This window comes from Dama dama, chromosome 15 (assembly GCF_033118175.1).
Source record: "Dama dama isolate Ldn47 chromosome 15, ASM3311817v1, whole genome shotgun sequence".
Lineage (NCBI taxonomy): Eukaryota > Metazoa > Chordata > Mammalia > Artiodactyla > Cervidae > Dama > Dama dama.
In genome coordinates, this window is record NC_083695.1 from 55,478,080 (window position 1) to 55,493,762 (window position 15,683).

Consider the following 15,683-nt stretch of genomic DNA (forward strand, 5'->3'; position numbering starts at 1 on the left):
TTTAGGAACCTTTTCCTGAAGGAAATCCATTCAGGACAATCTGTTTATATGTTTGATGACAAATTATGTCATTAAACCATTGTACATTTATCATCTAAAATCACGTCATTAAACAATCCCTACATTAAGTATAAGTTGTCAACCAGTTGTAATGTAGGAAAAAAACAAACTCTACTCCAAGGGGAAAAATACCTGTCTTATAACAAGAAAGAAATCAATGAATGATATTCATGGATGAAGGGTAATCAGCTTTTTATCTCTTTACAACACTAATAGGAAATCAAAGTAGTAATGTGGCAAAACAAAAAATCAAAAGTAATCTATTAATGAAACTCAACGGACATTTAAGCCTCACGTTGATAGAACATAAGAAAATGGTGTATTTTAAAACACATTTTCTAAACACTGGTTTTCCAACAGGTCATCAGGAATGGAACATTAGGGAAACTAGAATTCATTTCCAATTCACTGGTCAAAGACAAAAAGGCAAGACTTATTTTAATACATGTGGTCATATTACACTGTGAAATGTGGAATATATATATCTCTCAACATTAGTGTAAAAAAAATGTCAACACAAAATGAACTGAAGAGAGAAATTGCAAAATTTTTCTCTATATCCAAGTTTTAAAGTGGCATGTGTACTTATCCATAGCTTTGATAGTATTGCTTTCTTCTACATACAGTTTAAAAAAAAAAAAGATGCCTATGGTAAATACCATATTATGTTGAGTTTCATTACATTAGAATCCTGGAGTTTTCTATCCATCTTCAGGGCAATAATCAATGTGACTTGGGCTAACTTTTCCATTACAGTAAGATTCAGGGTGATTTTCTGGTGGTTTGATTCAGTTTAATGCCTTCTTACATTCCTAGAAATTTACATGAATGTACCTGTAGGGGCTGCGGGAGTGAGAGGACTGGGCGGCCGTGGCTATTTGGCTTACACAGGCCTGGGCCGGGGATACCAGGTCAAAGGAGACAAGAGAGAAGACAGACTCTATGACCTTTTACCTGGGATGGAGCTCACCCCAATGAATCCGGTCACTTTAAAGCCCCAAGGAATTAAACTTGCTCCCCAGGTATGTAATGTTATTCCAGAGGTAGCTGGGATAGTTTGCCTAAGTTGGGTCAAAGACCATCATTCACCATTCATCAATGGATTTGATTTGATCCTTACTTGGGCTGTTGTCTTGTTTTGTTTTCTTTTGTTTTATTACATAGATAAAGTGACCAATCAATATAACATATTGTGAGACAGCAGTGGGCACTGAATACCATTGGTCCACTTCAGACTCTTTCTTTTTTGTTTGTTTGTTTTTAATTATATACTTTGACATCTTAAATAATCATCCACTGAAATGCAAAAATCCTGACTACTAAGAATTATCAACCAGTACCTTAAATGAAAGCAAAATAAAGCAAGGTCAGTTAGCCAATGAAGAGCACTCACAACAGGGAATGAATAGATTCATTAGAACATCTTTTCTTGGAAACACTGTTGAAGTGAAAGCACTGTGTAATCTATGGTGTGTCATTACTCATATTAGCTGTGATACGCCATCAGTCATATCAAATCAAGTCTTCTCCAGTGATTATCTTGGGGCAGTGGCTTTCATGGTAAATTTTTTTGCTTTCAAGTCACAGTTCTAAGTTTCCATAACTCTGCATGAGGGTATGATTTTTATTACTGGAAAATTTAAAGCTGTAAAAGTTGTTCCAGTATGGAAACTGAATCACAGGGTTAAAAATAAAAAACAGGATCAATGTTAACCCTCAAACTGTTCCCTCTGGATATGCATTTTGTGTTGGACTCTGCAAAGATACTTTGGCTGAATAATCAATATCCAGTTGACAGTTTGCACATCCTAAAGGAAACTTCCTGACTCCCACCCCAAAGGTATAAGCCCCAAATCTATGGAAGTAGCCTTATGATTACAATCAAGTAGAAAACTTGATTTTCTAAAAGCTCATCTTAAGTGGGTTTTTGTTTTTTTTTTTTTTGGTTGATTATTTTTGGTAGGATTAATAGTTTTCTTATACATAAAAAGGAGCTCATCTATAGTTTCTACAACCCTCCCCAGGTAATTTTTTTTAAAAGGATGCCTATTAGAGTAGTAAACAGTAATAATGTGTCTGTTTAAAATCATTTGTGGGGCCAGCATTATGCACCAAGTATTATGCTAGGAGCTAAAGATGGAAAAGCAAATATAACATAATCCTTGCCATCAAAAATCATATGGCAATCCAGTGAGAGGATCCTGACACATAAATAACTACAATAAAATCTAATTAAGTACAATGATGGAGCTTTGTTCAAGAAACACAAAAGCTAGTCATCCAATATATCTTGGGTTAAAACCTAAAATAAGCAATCTAATTAAAGTACTGGGATATCCAGAAACATTTTAAGGAAAAAAAAATAATCATTGTCATGTGCATGCTGCATGCTAAGTCACTTCAGTTGTGTCCGACCTTTTGTGATACCATGGATGGAAGCCCTCTTGGCTCCTCTGTTCATGGGATTCTCCAGGCAAGAATACTGGAATGTGCTGCCATGCCCTCCTTCAGGGGATCTTCCTGACCTAGAAACTGAACCCACGTCTCATATGTCTTCTGCTTAGCAGGTGGGTTCTTTACCACTAGCCCTACTTGGGAAGCCCCATCACTGTCATAAATTCTACATAATAGTTTTAAGAGACACTATAGAATGTGTAATCATCTCTGCTTTTATATTAACCCAGGTGAGAAATTGATCATGCTTTATAGTACCATCAGTAACCATCTCTATGAACTAATGAAAGTTTTAAAAATTAACCTCTCTGAATTTCTGCAACTGTGGCTTAGAAATTAAGGGTCATGCCACCACCAACCAGCCTAGATGGAGCCTTGACAAATTCTTGGAGGGGTTATGAACTTCCAACAAGAAGAGCAGAGGTACTAGGGCTGCCCTGAAGAGTCAGGAGTTAGAGTTAAAATCCTTTACACGTGTCTGCACAATGGGCATAAACAAGCAGGCAAAATATCTACCCCCTCAAGTAACTGACTATTGCCCCAGAACCTAAGAGAACACTTTGTAGATGAAAAAAGATGTTACAAAACTAAGAGTACTAAAAAGCAAAAGTTAGTAGAGGAAACAGAAACAACCTAAAAGTTTAATAAACAGGAAAATGTGCCATTGCTGCTGGACGAGGGTTTGCGCAAATGAGATAAGAAGATCCATGGACTCAGCCTAGGGAACAGTTCTACCCCAGGAGTTATTTTTTCAGATTTATGCCTTCTGTTGCACAGTTTACTGAATCTGCTGCCCAGTGGGAGCATCAGGGCTTATGGGCCAACAAAAATGGTTTCAGGATGAAGAAAATATGTGCCGTTAGGAAAGATTTGGTTTGGAGTAATGACAGAAGGCAGCTTCTAAAAATCAGATCATTGTAAAAATATCCAGAAGTGGTGTTTTGCCAGACAAAAACATGGCAACTATCAACACCCATCTATTCACGTCCATCAAGAAATACCCATCAAACTTTTTAACTCTATTTTTGTGAAAATGTAAAGTTAAAACCCGATGACAAATGCCATGAAATAGAAATAAATCCTTAGGTTATTTTCTCTAACCCATTATAAACAGAAGGATTCACAGTAATAATGAGTAGATCCAGCCACACGGTGCTGGAATATCAATTAAAAAAAAAAGAATATATCAAACAAATCGAAAGTATTGGTAAAAAGAGCTAAAGGACTAAACTAAAAGCATATTAGAATAAATGGTGTGAAAATGATTTTTATGAATTAATAGACATAACATTTTAAATGGAGTTCAAATTGAGTTCATCTTAAATTTTATGAGTCATTAAACCATGTGGCATTTTTTATCTTCTTATATTTGCTTAAACTGTGAAGATTCAATTAAAAAACCTGAAAGCTGGAGAAATAATGCAAATGTGACATCTGAAAGAAAAGTCACTTTTTCCCCCTACTCTTGTAGATATTGGAAGAAATTTGTCAGAAAAATAACTGGGGACAACCTGTGTATCAGCTTCACTCTGCCATTGGACAAGATCAAAGACAACTCTTCTTATACAAAATAACCATTCCTGCCCTGGCCAGCCAGAATCCTGCCATGTACGTAACTTATCATTTAAATTTTAGAATAAGAGTCTCTTGAAAATGTAGTATATATTTATCACTATCTAAAGAAGATAAATATTCAAGCTTACTACTGACTCATTTTATTCAAAGCATACATTGAGATGTGTATTTGGGATATATGTGCCAGCTATGAGACTAGCATCTCAAAGCCCCTAAATTTCAGAGACAATTAAGACTGGGTACTCTCATCAACCAATGGAAACCTGTGGATATTAAGTGTAATAGAAATGAAAACTATAGCCCATGTTTTTATCTGTGTAGTACTTGGGTTGAACTATTCGAAATTACCATTTTACACCTAATAACACCATACTCTGCCATTTAAATCTCGGACAAAAAACATAACCTCTCTGTTAGTGGTTATTACCTTCAGAATTTTACCTTGAACCTGCATTTCTACACGTTTTAGGAACCATCATGTTTCACATATATATTAGAAAAGGTTTATAATGAGTTGCAAGTACCCTCCAGGAGTGTCATCTCACCCATGTTCTAAATAAGTTCAAAAATATTCCGACACGCATAGATACTTAAAATGTTTAAAAGCAAAAAGAAAGATAAGTGCCCACACAAAATTCCATTATCCAATCATCTTAAAAAGCATACAGTGCCTTAGGTTTTCATCTGTCTCAGCAGCACACATTTATCAATAACATGTGCTTTCCAGCCATCCTTTCACACCTCCGAAGCTAAGTGCCTACGTGGATGAAGCAAAGACATACGCGGCCGAGTACACCCTGCAGGCTCTGGGCATCCCCACTGATGGAGCCGACGCCCAGACCGCAGCTGCCGCCGCTTCTGCTACTGCGTTTCCAGGTTTGGAAAAAATAGCGCCCGAAATGACGCCCTACAGAGAGTATTTGGGAGACCCTCTTGGGTACCATGGACTGACAGAGTTGTCTGTGAGCTACACCTACTCCAAGTCTGATTAGGGAGCCTTTAATGTCTAGGCAAGAGAATAGAGCTGGGCGGCGGGGGTGCGGGCAACTAGTCTTAGCTCAGCTATAAGCATCTGTGTGATGGAGAATGAAGCAGTCGCTCTGCCTCTGGCTTTGTGTTGGTTTTTACTTTTAGTAAGAGAGTTTAGAACTGTCTATGAATAGCTGTATTTATTTGAAGTCTAACTATGTGCCAGGCACTCACCTATCTCAGCAATGCTCATGACACCACAAGAGACAGACTCTACCATCATGCCCATTGTACAGATGGAGAAACCAAGTACTGGAAAGATAAAGCCATTGGCCAAGGTCAATCAGCTTTGAAGCAATCCTTGGGACTCCCTCCCCAGTTCTAATCTTCAGTTCTACTCAATCCTACTTTTATTACTTTGCTTTCTGAAAAAAAACATGTACAGCAGATTTTTTTAAATTATTTGAAGTAAATTCTGTATGTGAAAGAGAGGAAGACAGAAGAGAGAGAGAGACCCTTTCAATAACTGGATAATCGGGCTCATTTTATCTGTTGTATAATTTAGGTCTGGGGCGTATGCTGATCACTTAAAATAAAGCCTATTTGTAGATCAACATGCCTTCAGGGTCACATTTAAGACTTTCCCCCATTTATTATATACCCACAACAAATACTGATAATTAAAATGAATCCTCTAGAGATTAAAGAGGACCAGACAAGAAATGTCTTTTGGAAATTTTCCTTCAGCAGTTAGTCTGAGCAATTCCACTCTTAATAATAAAAGTTTGTATCTTTCAAAGAAATCTGTCATTCTGACTTGTCACTGTTGGCATACTTACAACAAGCCCAAATCAGACTTAGACCTAGAAATAGGACATGCCCATCAATTGATTAATTTATATACTGATTGCATGTGGGTATGAGAACTGCTATATTCCTCACATCCACAACACCTGAGCCTGCTCTCATTTCCTTTTATTTCTCAAAACTTGCCAATATGTCTTCCATTCTGGCAAGTGAGGCTAAAACTAATCACGCTTCACACACAAGTATGATCTCAATTCCAGCTTTGTTCTGTAGAATGTGGAGAAGATGTGTGATGCAGGCCTTCAAGGTTACCAAGGCAACAGCAGCCACTGCCAAGGGCCAGGTCCCTCTTGGGTTGTGCTGGGGCCATAAGCTTTGTGTTCGCTTTCCATACAACAGGGTGGTGACTCATCTATCCTCTGGGGACTTGTGCCAGGCTTCTCAGTTCTTGCAGCAAGTTAAACCCCTGTCTTACAGAGAGCTGTACCCCAAAGACATCTAATTCATGTACTGTGAAAATAAATGAGCCACTGCCAGAAGAATTTTAAAAGTTTGCTTTCACACTGGAAAGGATTTGCTTTTTACTCAAAAACGTTTTATCTTATCCTCACTTTTATTTGCCCCTACAAGAAATAAAAAATTATTTAGAGCAGAAGAATCATCTTGGGAATGCCTAAGAATTTGAGATGATCTTTTATAACTCATTATGAAGTCAAGCAAAGAATAACAGGCTCCAAGGGAAGACTCTGTTTGGAACACAAATACTCTTGCTATTTAGAAATTAGCCAAATTGAAAAAGAAAACTCAAAATCCCTAAAGATAAAATCTATGCTCTATGCACACACACGCACACACACACACACACATTTTACTTACTTACTTTAGAAATACTGTTTCCAAAGTTATGAAAGTAATTCTTAACACATTTCTCATATCCGTGGAAAATATACCAAACTCCACTCGTGCATTAGTCAGCATTACTGCCCCAAGTGCACAAGCCAAGGAGTGGATTCAATTTTTTAAAAACTAGTCCAGCCAGCTTCCTGCCACCACTTCCTGAGAAGCCACCAGAAAGAAATCAATGTGTCTGGGGTTGGGCAGACTTCCACAACACAGAAACCAATGGGCTTTTTAAAAAATAAAAAAATCAGGTCCCCATTTGTTGCTTAAGCACACTTTTCCCTTTTTCTTGTTATCTTTCACAATTTGGGGATCATCTCAGGAAGAACCAGGTTTTGATCTAAAACATAACAGGGAAATATTGCTTGTAGATAATAGTCAATATGCTCTTTTCTTCAAAAGGGAATATTGATCAGCTAGAAAAACAGTAATATGAACGTACATGCTTATGTCCTTATTACTCAAATCCCTTGGTTCTCTGACAGTTAGGATGAGCATCATGGCCTCCACATACACCAAAGACAGACCGATGGTGGGGTTAGGTATTTTCGGTCCTGTCCAGTTAGGTCAAAATGTGGTCACACTAGGTATTTGCTTTTATGCTGCTACATAGAAATGTGCTAAAATGTTAAATATTTATCCTACTGGTCTATGCAGTCCTTACAATCCTGAGTATAGCAATGGTTTTTAATATTCTGTTTAGGTGAGGTGGGGTGCAGAACCGGACCCACAGAGCCCACCCCCCATGCCTTGCCAACCCATCGATTGCCTACCCTCCTTTACAAGTTCTGAGACCCTCTGAAAAAGTTCTGAACCTCAAGCTTTGCTCAACTCAGCATCCTGTGAAGTGTCTGTTTCTTGGGATCTATCCCCAATGTGTCTAGTGTTCTAAGAGTGAAATGATTCTGACATAGGTGGTTGACCCTACTCAGAAACACTGTTCCCTAATGCATGAGTCCAGATATTATGTCATCAGAGGGCACCTTTTAAAATGTACATATTATTTTTTTTTTTTCCAGTGGGTTTTGTCATACATTGACATTAATCAGCAATAGATTTACACGTATTCCCCATCCCGATCCCCCCTCCCACCTCCCTCTCCACCTGATTCCTCTGGGTCTTCCCAGTGCACCAGGCCCGAGCACTTGTCTCATGCATCCCACCTGGGCTGGTGACCTGTTTCACCATAGATAGTATACATGCTGTTCTTTCGAAACATCCCACCCTCACCTTCTCCCACAGAGTTCAAAAGTCTGTTCTGTACTTCTGTGTCTCTTTTTCTGTTTTGCATATAGGGTTGTCGTTACCATCTTTCTAAATTCCATATATATGTGTTAGTATGCTGTAATGTTCTTTAAAAAAAAAAATGTACATATTAATTTTGGGCTTTAAGCAACCATGCTAAATTGTTATCTTTCAAAAAGAAGACAACAAGCCAAAAGGAAGCAAATCTAAACCCCCTTCATGAAGTTTTCTCTGCCTCCTCCTCCAGGCTACGCTGTCCCCAGTCCAACTGCATCTGTGTCCGCAGCCCAGCTCAAGCAGGCGGTGACCCTGGGACAAGACTTAGCAGCATATGCAGCGTACGAGGTCTACCCCACTTTTGCAGTGACTGCCCGAGGGGATGGATATGGAACCTTCTGAAGACATCTTTGTCTTAAGAATAAAACACACAAACTCAGTCCAGAAGAAATAAACCTCTAACTCAGTCCCCCAGTGATCACAATACTTGTCCCAAAGTGATGCCTGTCCTGAGACTGTACAGCTTATACTAACTGTAAAATTATGTTAAGAGAACTTTATTCTGAATGAAATGCAATGTTAAGGAGCCATTTATCTAACAGATAGCTAAAGAGTTATTGTCCCCAAAAGTTTTTCTTTCAGGGTTCCTGAGGGTTTGGGGAGCATGTTTACAAACCTTGACAAAGTAGAGAGAGACCTTTTAGCCAGCAAAAATTCAGGAGTTAAACAGACTTGAACAACTAGTAACAACCAAGGGAGCCAAGTAATTCCAGAGTCTTAGCCCCTGGCTTATAGCTTTAATGCACAGTCACAAAAGGCAGAGGGACAGTAGGAGATGCCTTTCCAAGTACATTTCCCATTGCCCACTGCACGGAGCATGTTCACAGCCTGGAGCTTGTGAAAGATTGTCCATGGTTTAGAGGAATCAGCATCATGTCAGTCTGAAAATTCCATCCAGTCATTTTGTTGTAGGTCAGGATCTTCTCATCCCCTCCATCCCCTGGGGACTTGGTAATTGATGTGATCTGTTATAGCTGTTGTTAAAAACAAATCCAGGCCCATTGTTTAACTCATTAGCTCACACCTCTTTTTCCCTAGAACTCCTACCAATCCAAAGGATCCCCAGAAGATAATTGTCATACCAACATGAAATGACTTTTTCTCATTTTAAACATCCTGACTTGTTCATATTATTTTCCTCTCAGTCTCATTTTGCTCATCTCCAATATTGTAAAAAATTAAATCAAATCTACAGAATACCATTTATGATACTTTTTCCTATTCAAATTGGCTGAAAAGTCACTTCAAACTAAGAGAGGAGAGAAGATTTACTCATATTTCTTTGATGTTTTTGCAGCACCTAGCCCACCCTCCAGCATTCAGAGACAGTTATATCATCTTGTGTTCAGCCATGGACTCTCTAACCCACTTGTACTAAATCTGCTGAGAAATCCACTGACTTCTCTTCCTTTTACTTTCAGTAAGTATCAGACCGCTTTACCATATCTGAGTCCTTTGGTCTTGAAAATTATCACAGGAGAACCTCATGTCCATCACTGAATATTAGAAGCTGAGTCTAAAGATACTCAGCAAAGGTGCTAGTTATCAAAATCTCCAGAGTGTGGGGCCTCTTCTCTAGAACACCCGAGGTGAGAGTGCTACAGACTCTGGGATGGAGATGGGAGTAGAAGGCGCTGCTCTCTTTTTGTACTTGTAAATGATGGCTTTTTGTTCAAAACAGAAATAAGCAAAGTCCAAACACAGAATACCTATTGTGAACCACTGCAGTCTCATTAGTGGTGCAAGACATTCAATACTCAATTTTCATTTCAAAAATCCCTTGGCCTTTGTAAAATTCTGCAAGACTAAAGGGCAAACATAGACACCAAAGCGTAGAAAAATTTGTCAACTCTTGAATGGAATTCTATGATCCAAATGATCAGGCCAGATTCCAGTCAAAATCAGGTAAATTCCAACAACAATTAAGAGTCCTTGTAACCTGAAAGTTCTGTTAACTCCAATCAGGTATCGAAGGCTTCAAGGCTACAGCTGAAACACTGAAAGGTCTTGTGCTTTCAGTTCTATATTTTACTTTTCCTGTTTCCAAGGACTGTGTTTCCCAGACTTGACTGCACATTAGAAACACCTGGAGAGCTTTTCAACCCACCAAAGCCAAGGTCACACCTCACACCAATTACATCAGAATGTCCTGGGATTGGAGCCTGACATCAGTAGTTTTGTTTCATTTTGTTTTTTAAGATCCTTAGGTGATTCAAGTATGCAGCTAAATCTGGGAACTGCTGTATTCTTTGTATTTCCACTCTGTTTTAATTTTTTTTTAATTTCACTTTCATTAAGTAGAAAGATGCAAGAAAAAAAAATGTCTAAATGAAAACAAATAGCCAGATCTTATTTTTACATATATTCATCTCATGAGAAGTATGGATGTGACTATAATTCATACTGGCTTTAAACTAACTCTTTGGCCAAACCAATTCTAAATAGAAGAAAGTGAAAAATATTTCCTTAAGCAATTCTTAGGTTTAAATTTATACTCCCCCATGGACCTGCTTTCATACTCAAGGAGAGTAACTACAGTGAAGGCAGGCAAATTTCTACTCAGTCCAAAGAAGCATTTCAAATTCCAAGGACAAAAGTTTAATGCTCTTTAAAATCTTTGAAAATAAACGTAAAAAATCACTCTGCATGGCTAGTATATGTACAATACAAGGTCTGATCCAGAGTAGTTTAAAATGTAATCAAAAGGGACAATTAGTTAATACAAGAATCTCTTCATGAGAAAAAAATTATTATTCCAAATGAAATCATAATCACTTTTTTAAAGGTTAAGAGCAGAAACATAAATATACAATAATACCAAAGTATAAAGAAAATTGCCACTGGAATATCATCTCATTCTTGCTCAAGGGAAAATAAGTATTCATGACATTTACTTCCTGAGTACTAATTTTATTTAAGTAAGCAGATAGAGTTTTATTTTTTTTGCTAAAACTTTATTCTAGTAAAATTTAGGGAATCCCATTTAGAACATAAATCATGAAAGTTTCAGTGTGTTCACCATGCCATATGTTTTCATTTCCTTTGCCCAAATTAAATAATGTAGAACAAGTCCCACTATGATGAATTTGAAACTTTAAAACTTGAGGTTTGAAAAAAAGCAAATGTAGAACCAAAGTTTCTTTTTGCATGTTTATGTTTTTGGACTATAGAAATTAGCACTTATCTAATACCTATCATTCTTTGTGTATTGATATTTTCCTATTTCTTAAATTATTGCTTAGTAGAAAAAAAGTCTTCATGGAAAAATTTAAAATCAACCTACCAAGTGATAATAACAAAATACCCAAGCCAATAATTTAGAAATTTCTAGTAAGTTAGAATTGGGTTTCTAAATTTGGGTATTAATAGCTTAGTGAGAATTAAAATCAGTCCTATAGTTCTTAGGAGGAAATGAAATAGCAGTGAGATTAGATGTCAGTCTTTCTTCTCTGTAAAAATGCTCCTCTTCTTAAATTGTTGAATTTCTCTCCCACCCCATTAATACAGCGAGAACTGCCCTTAACTGCCACAAAATAAAATTTTCCTAGATGACTACCCACACCCAGCCAACCCTGCCCAAACCTAGTATCATGCCAAACCACGGTGTATTCGGGTGACGGCACCCAAAATGCTGCTACGAAGCTACCTCATGTTAAGAAAACATCAACTTCAAAAAATATCTAACAAATGAGAACATATTTCCAAACCACAGATATTTAACTTTTTAATGGTGGATGGAAATTAAATTATAGCTATGTATTGATAACAGATATGCAGGAAATAACTTTGTCTTACTTAAAAGTTAAAAGTTTTTTTTAAAAAACAAAATATTCTTCCAATCATATAGATCACCTTTTCAGAAATATTACCTCGATGTAATTTTTAACTTGTGTTCTTTTTCACTGTATTTTTAAATGACTATTTTATAGTTCTTTCTTGGGCAACTGGGTCACAATTTGCATTCATGGGGATAGGGAGATTTTTTCAGGGTAGCTTGGCAGAATAAGAGTCAATAAAGAAAGCTAGGATTTTTCAGTAAATTGTCTTGTATTCAAAGCTACAAAGTTTGATAAAGTTTGTTATTATTGTGCAACTCCAGCCCCATCCCAGATTTCCCAAAAGTAACTTACAACTAAAAGGGAATAATACAAGGCCATGGTCATGTATCCCCTTCACCCTTGAACTCATACAGAAGTTTCCAGGAGGTGAAAACGTAGCTACAGTTTAAACTAGAGAATCTGTACTTTTTATATTTTGTAGCTACATTTTTATATATTGTAAAGACATCTATTAAAGGCAAACTAAGTTTCAAATATGATACCATAAGTGAACTTTATGGTAAACACTTTTAAGAGAAAATATTAATAGTATAACTTAGGAATTTTAATATACTTATTGAAAGAGAAGCAAGGCAACAGACATTCCTACCTGACAAGCAACAGTTGTATAGTGGTTTTGTTAATTTTTCAAATCTGATGTTGATATTTCACTTCATTCTAGTAATATCTTGAAAATACTCTCAGTTTAATGATGACATAGTCATAAAACATGTCAAGTATTCACCAGGCTGTATATTTGTATTTGCCAACATTAAGACAAAGCCAAACATATCCTGTAGTTTCATAATTAGTGAAACTACTAGGAAAATAAGATTTTTTTTTTTACTCCCCCCATACATATCTCTTTATTTATGGGATAAAACATTAAAAAATTTTTTACTCAATAAAAAATGGGTATAGAATATTCTATTGCCCCTCAAATGCCAACATTTTAAAAGCCAGCTTTCTCTTGCAATGTTATATAGAATATAGAATGAACAGGTATAATAGGGACAGCAATGTATACCTTGAACACAGAGACTCATTTATGGGAGATAGCAGGCTTTACACATCCTCAGTTGCCCTCAGTTTCGTAGGAAAGATAAAACAATACCTTATACTTTAGCTAGTAGTAAAGAGAAGTTCATAACCAATCGTGACATAAAAAACAATATGAAACCAGAAGGCTTCATTCATTCAAAAATGCCTGGAATAAAATATAGAACACTTCTGCATCTACCTCTCTCTTGTGGATATTGCCCCTATTTTGAGGGAGATATCAAGAAAAGAAGATGCCCCTACTCTCTCTTCACATATGTTACTTTGCCTAAAGGGAGAAGAAATAGCAAGACGCAGCTCTTTAAAGAAAGTAAGCTGCCAGCAGGAACTTCTTAGAGACCAACGAGAAATCATGCCACTCATTGTTTAATAGCATCTCCCTGGAGTGACTGTACATCCTGGTTTGCCAGGACAGTGTAGGCTTACGTCTGCTGTCCCATTATAAATATTAACTATCAACAATTAAACAATCGCCCCCCTTACTCTCAAGTGTGTCTCAGTTTACACAACAAATTATACAGTGACCATCTTTATGGCTCTTTTTGCTTTCTTAATGTTGTCAACGTGGCTTTATTCTCTCCAGAGCAGATATAGCTTAAACTAAAAGACCTGACCACTTCTTTCTGACTGGGGTAGGAGCATGGTGAACACGAGAATGCATCATCTCCTCCAGGGTTACCCTCGACCCACTGTCCATCTAGCTGAGTCTCTATGACCCCATTCTGGCCCTTGCTTTCTTCCCACTGCCCCGGGGTGCTGGGTCCTGAGTTCTGCCTTTCCTTCACTGAGCTCACAGCCACTTAGCCAAAGAGTGCAGCAGAAAAGATGAAAAATAGCCCTTAGAGGCATGTGCTTGGTCTGTCAAAATCCGGAGGGCATTAGCAAGGTCTTAGAGCACTTGCTGGTTTCTTTCTTTCACCAAGTTACCTGCACCTAAAAACAGAAAGGATTTCCTATATAAAGCTTCACATTAAGAGGCACGTAGCCTTTTCCCCTCCTTCTATGTCTTACAGATTTGCTCAAACACTAACTCCCCTGCATTTAATTCACCATTATGGTTATTCATCAGCTGTTCTTCACCCCCAATCCTCATATAATCCCATATAAAGATTTTATTATTTGTAATGGAAAATAATATTAATAGATAGAAATTCCTGTTAACAAGGAAAGTTTTTCACTCTTCCTTTATTCTCTTTACTAATATTGAGTGTTATTAGTCTCTATTGCTATGAGCCGACAAAAATATTCATAGAATGTATGATCAGTCTGTTTTTACTATGCACTTACTCTTATGCCAGAAACTGTGAATACAAATTTTTAAAAAAAAATTTTCCCTCAGTGGGGTACACAGTCTAGTGATCCATACGCAGTTTTTAAAAATGAATATAATTGCATATATTTAAGTGCATCAGCTCGTAGGTTTTGTCATTTAGTCAGAATCCCCAAAATAAATCAACTCTGCTCTAAACTTCATTTCCACTATCACAGCCAAACACTAGGTTGGTAGAGTAAACCTTTTTAAAGACAAATTTAACTCGATCTGTTGTTATTTCTACTTAAGTAAAAATGAGTTTTCAAATATTTTCCCCAGGAGAAACATAACAGACTACCCAAACATTTTAAAAGAAGAAAACAATACAGTTAGATATCCAGAGGAGCTTTAATACATGGAGTTGACAAATTCACATATTGACTTATGATGTTAATGAGCAGGGATCCATACTTTTTATTTACTTGAGAACATTGTGGTTATTAACTATTTCTATTTTCTAAATATACCTGTGTTTATAAAATTTAACAATGTTTAACAAGCCTTGTCTATACCTTTATTACTTTCTAGTAGATGATTTACAATGAAGTATACATACTTTTTCCAAATGTAAATTTTGAAACTTTGCATTTTCTGCAATCTAATTCATAAGAGATATTTGAGCTCCTAGGGTAAAGATCAGTCTGTTTAAATCAATTTGTCATTATCAGTGGTTGAAAGATGTGATGTAATTATTGGCATTTTATCCCTATTTCTTCATGAGTTCATTTTTTTTTTTTACTTTTCTGACTACAATATAGCCAGATATTATCTCTTCTCTTGATAAAAAGCATGATGTCTGCAAAATGTATCTCTAGTTTCTAGATGTTAAGCAATTTCTTGCTTTTTTTCCTTCTTGCTATTACTGACATTATTTATGTGAAGTTAGTTAGCTGAGGTACCAAAGAAACGAAAACAGTATTAAAGACTGTGCATAAGGCACTTATTTTTGTACTTTGCGTACAATGTTTTATAAAACTCTGTGATCTATCTAAATATACTGAGTAAAATTACAACATTCATTCATTGGGAAAGTAATCATTGGTTTGGAAGATATAATGTGCACTATAGAAGCATAAATCTCATAAGATAATTAATAATGTGATATTGTAATGACTAGTATAATTCCAGGATGGTAAAATGATTTTAATTGAATTTTCAAGTACCATTATAAAGTTTTAAAAGGTATCAACATGTGTTGCTGATTCATTTTCCTTTCCTGAAAATTAAAATTTATTTTTTTTAGTAAATACCTTAATATTAATGATCCATAGTTGCAGTGTCCCTTTGGTGACTTCTTTACATTGACATCTTTTATAAAAGTTTCCTCTGGTGCAACTTCTGAGAGTAAATGTAACTTTTAATGATTGAATGCATTATTTTCCAATCAATAAAGAAAACAAGAATACTCAGAAACAAAAAATAATGAG

At 36.4% G+C, this 15,683-nt stretch overlaps 1 protein-coding gene across 6 annotated transcripts in view; it reads left to right on the top strand.

The window, feature by feature from the left end:
- The window catches only part of A1CF (APOBEC1 complementation factor), an 87,100-nt gene extending 71,659 nt beyond the window's left edge, over window positions 1–15,441 (top strand). For 4 of the 6 annotated variants that reach the window (XM_061162082.1, XM_061162086.1, XM_061162080.1 and 1 more), the window contains 4 exons: window positions 877–1,082; window positions 3,986–4,122; window positions 4,817–4,965; window positions 8,258–15,441. In XM_061162082.1, the coding sequence (XP_061018065.1) occupies window positions 877–1,082; window positions 3,986–4,122; window positions 4,817–4,965; window positions 8,258–8,409 (644 nt within the window). In that variant the 3' untranslated portion in view covers window positions 8,410–15,441. The remainder of the gene's footprint in view (window positions 1–876; window positions 1,083–3,985; window positions 4,123–4,816; window positions 4,966–8,257) is intronic. The other 2 variants (XM_061162085.1, XM_061162084.1) reach the window with 2 other exon arrangements.
- Window positions 15,442–15,683: the final 242 nt, after the last annotated feature.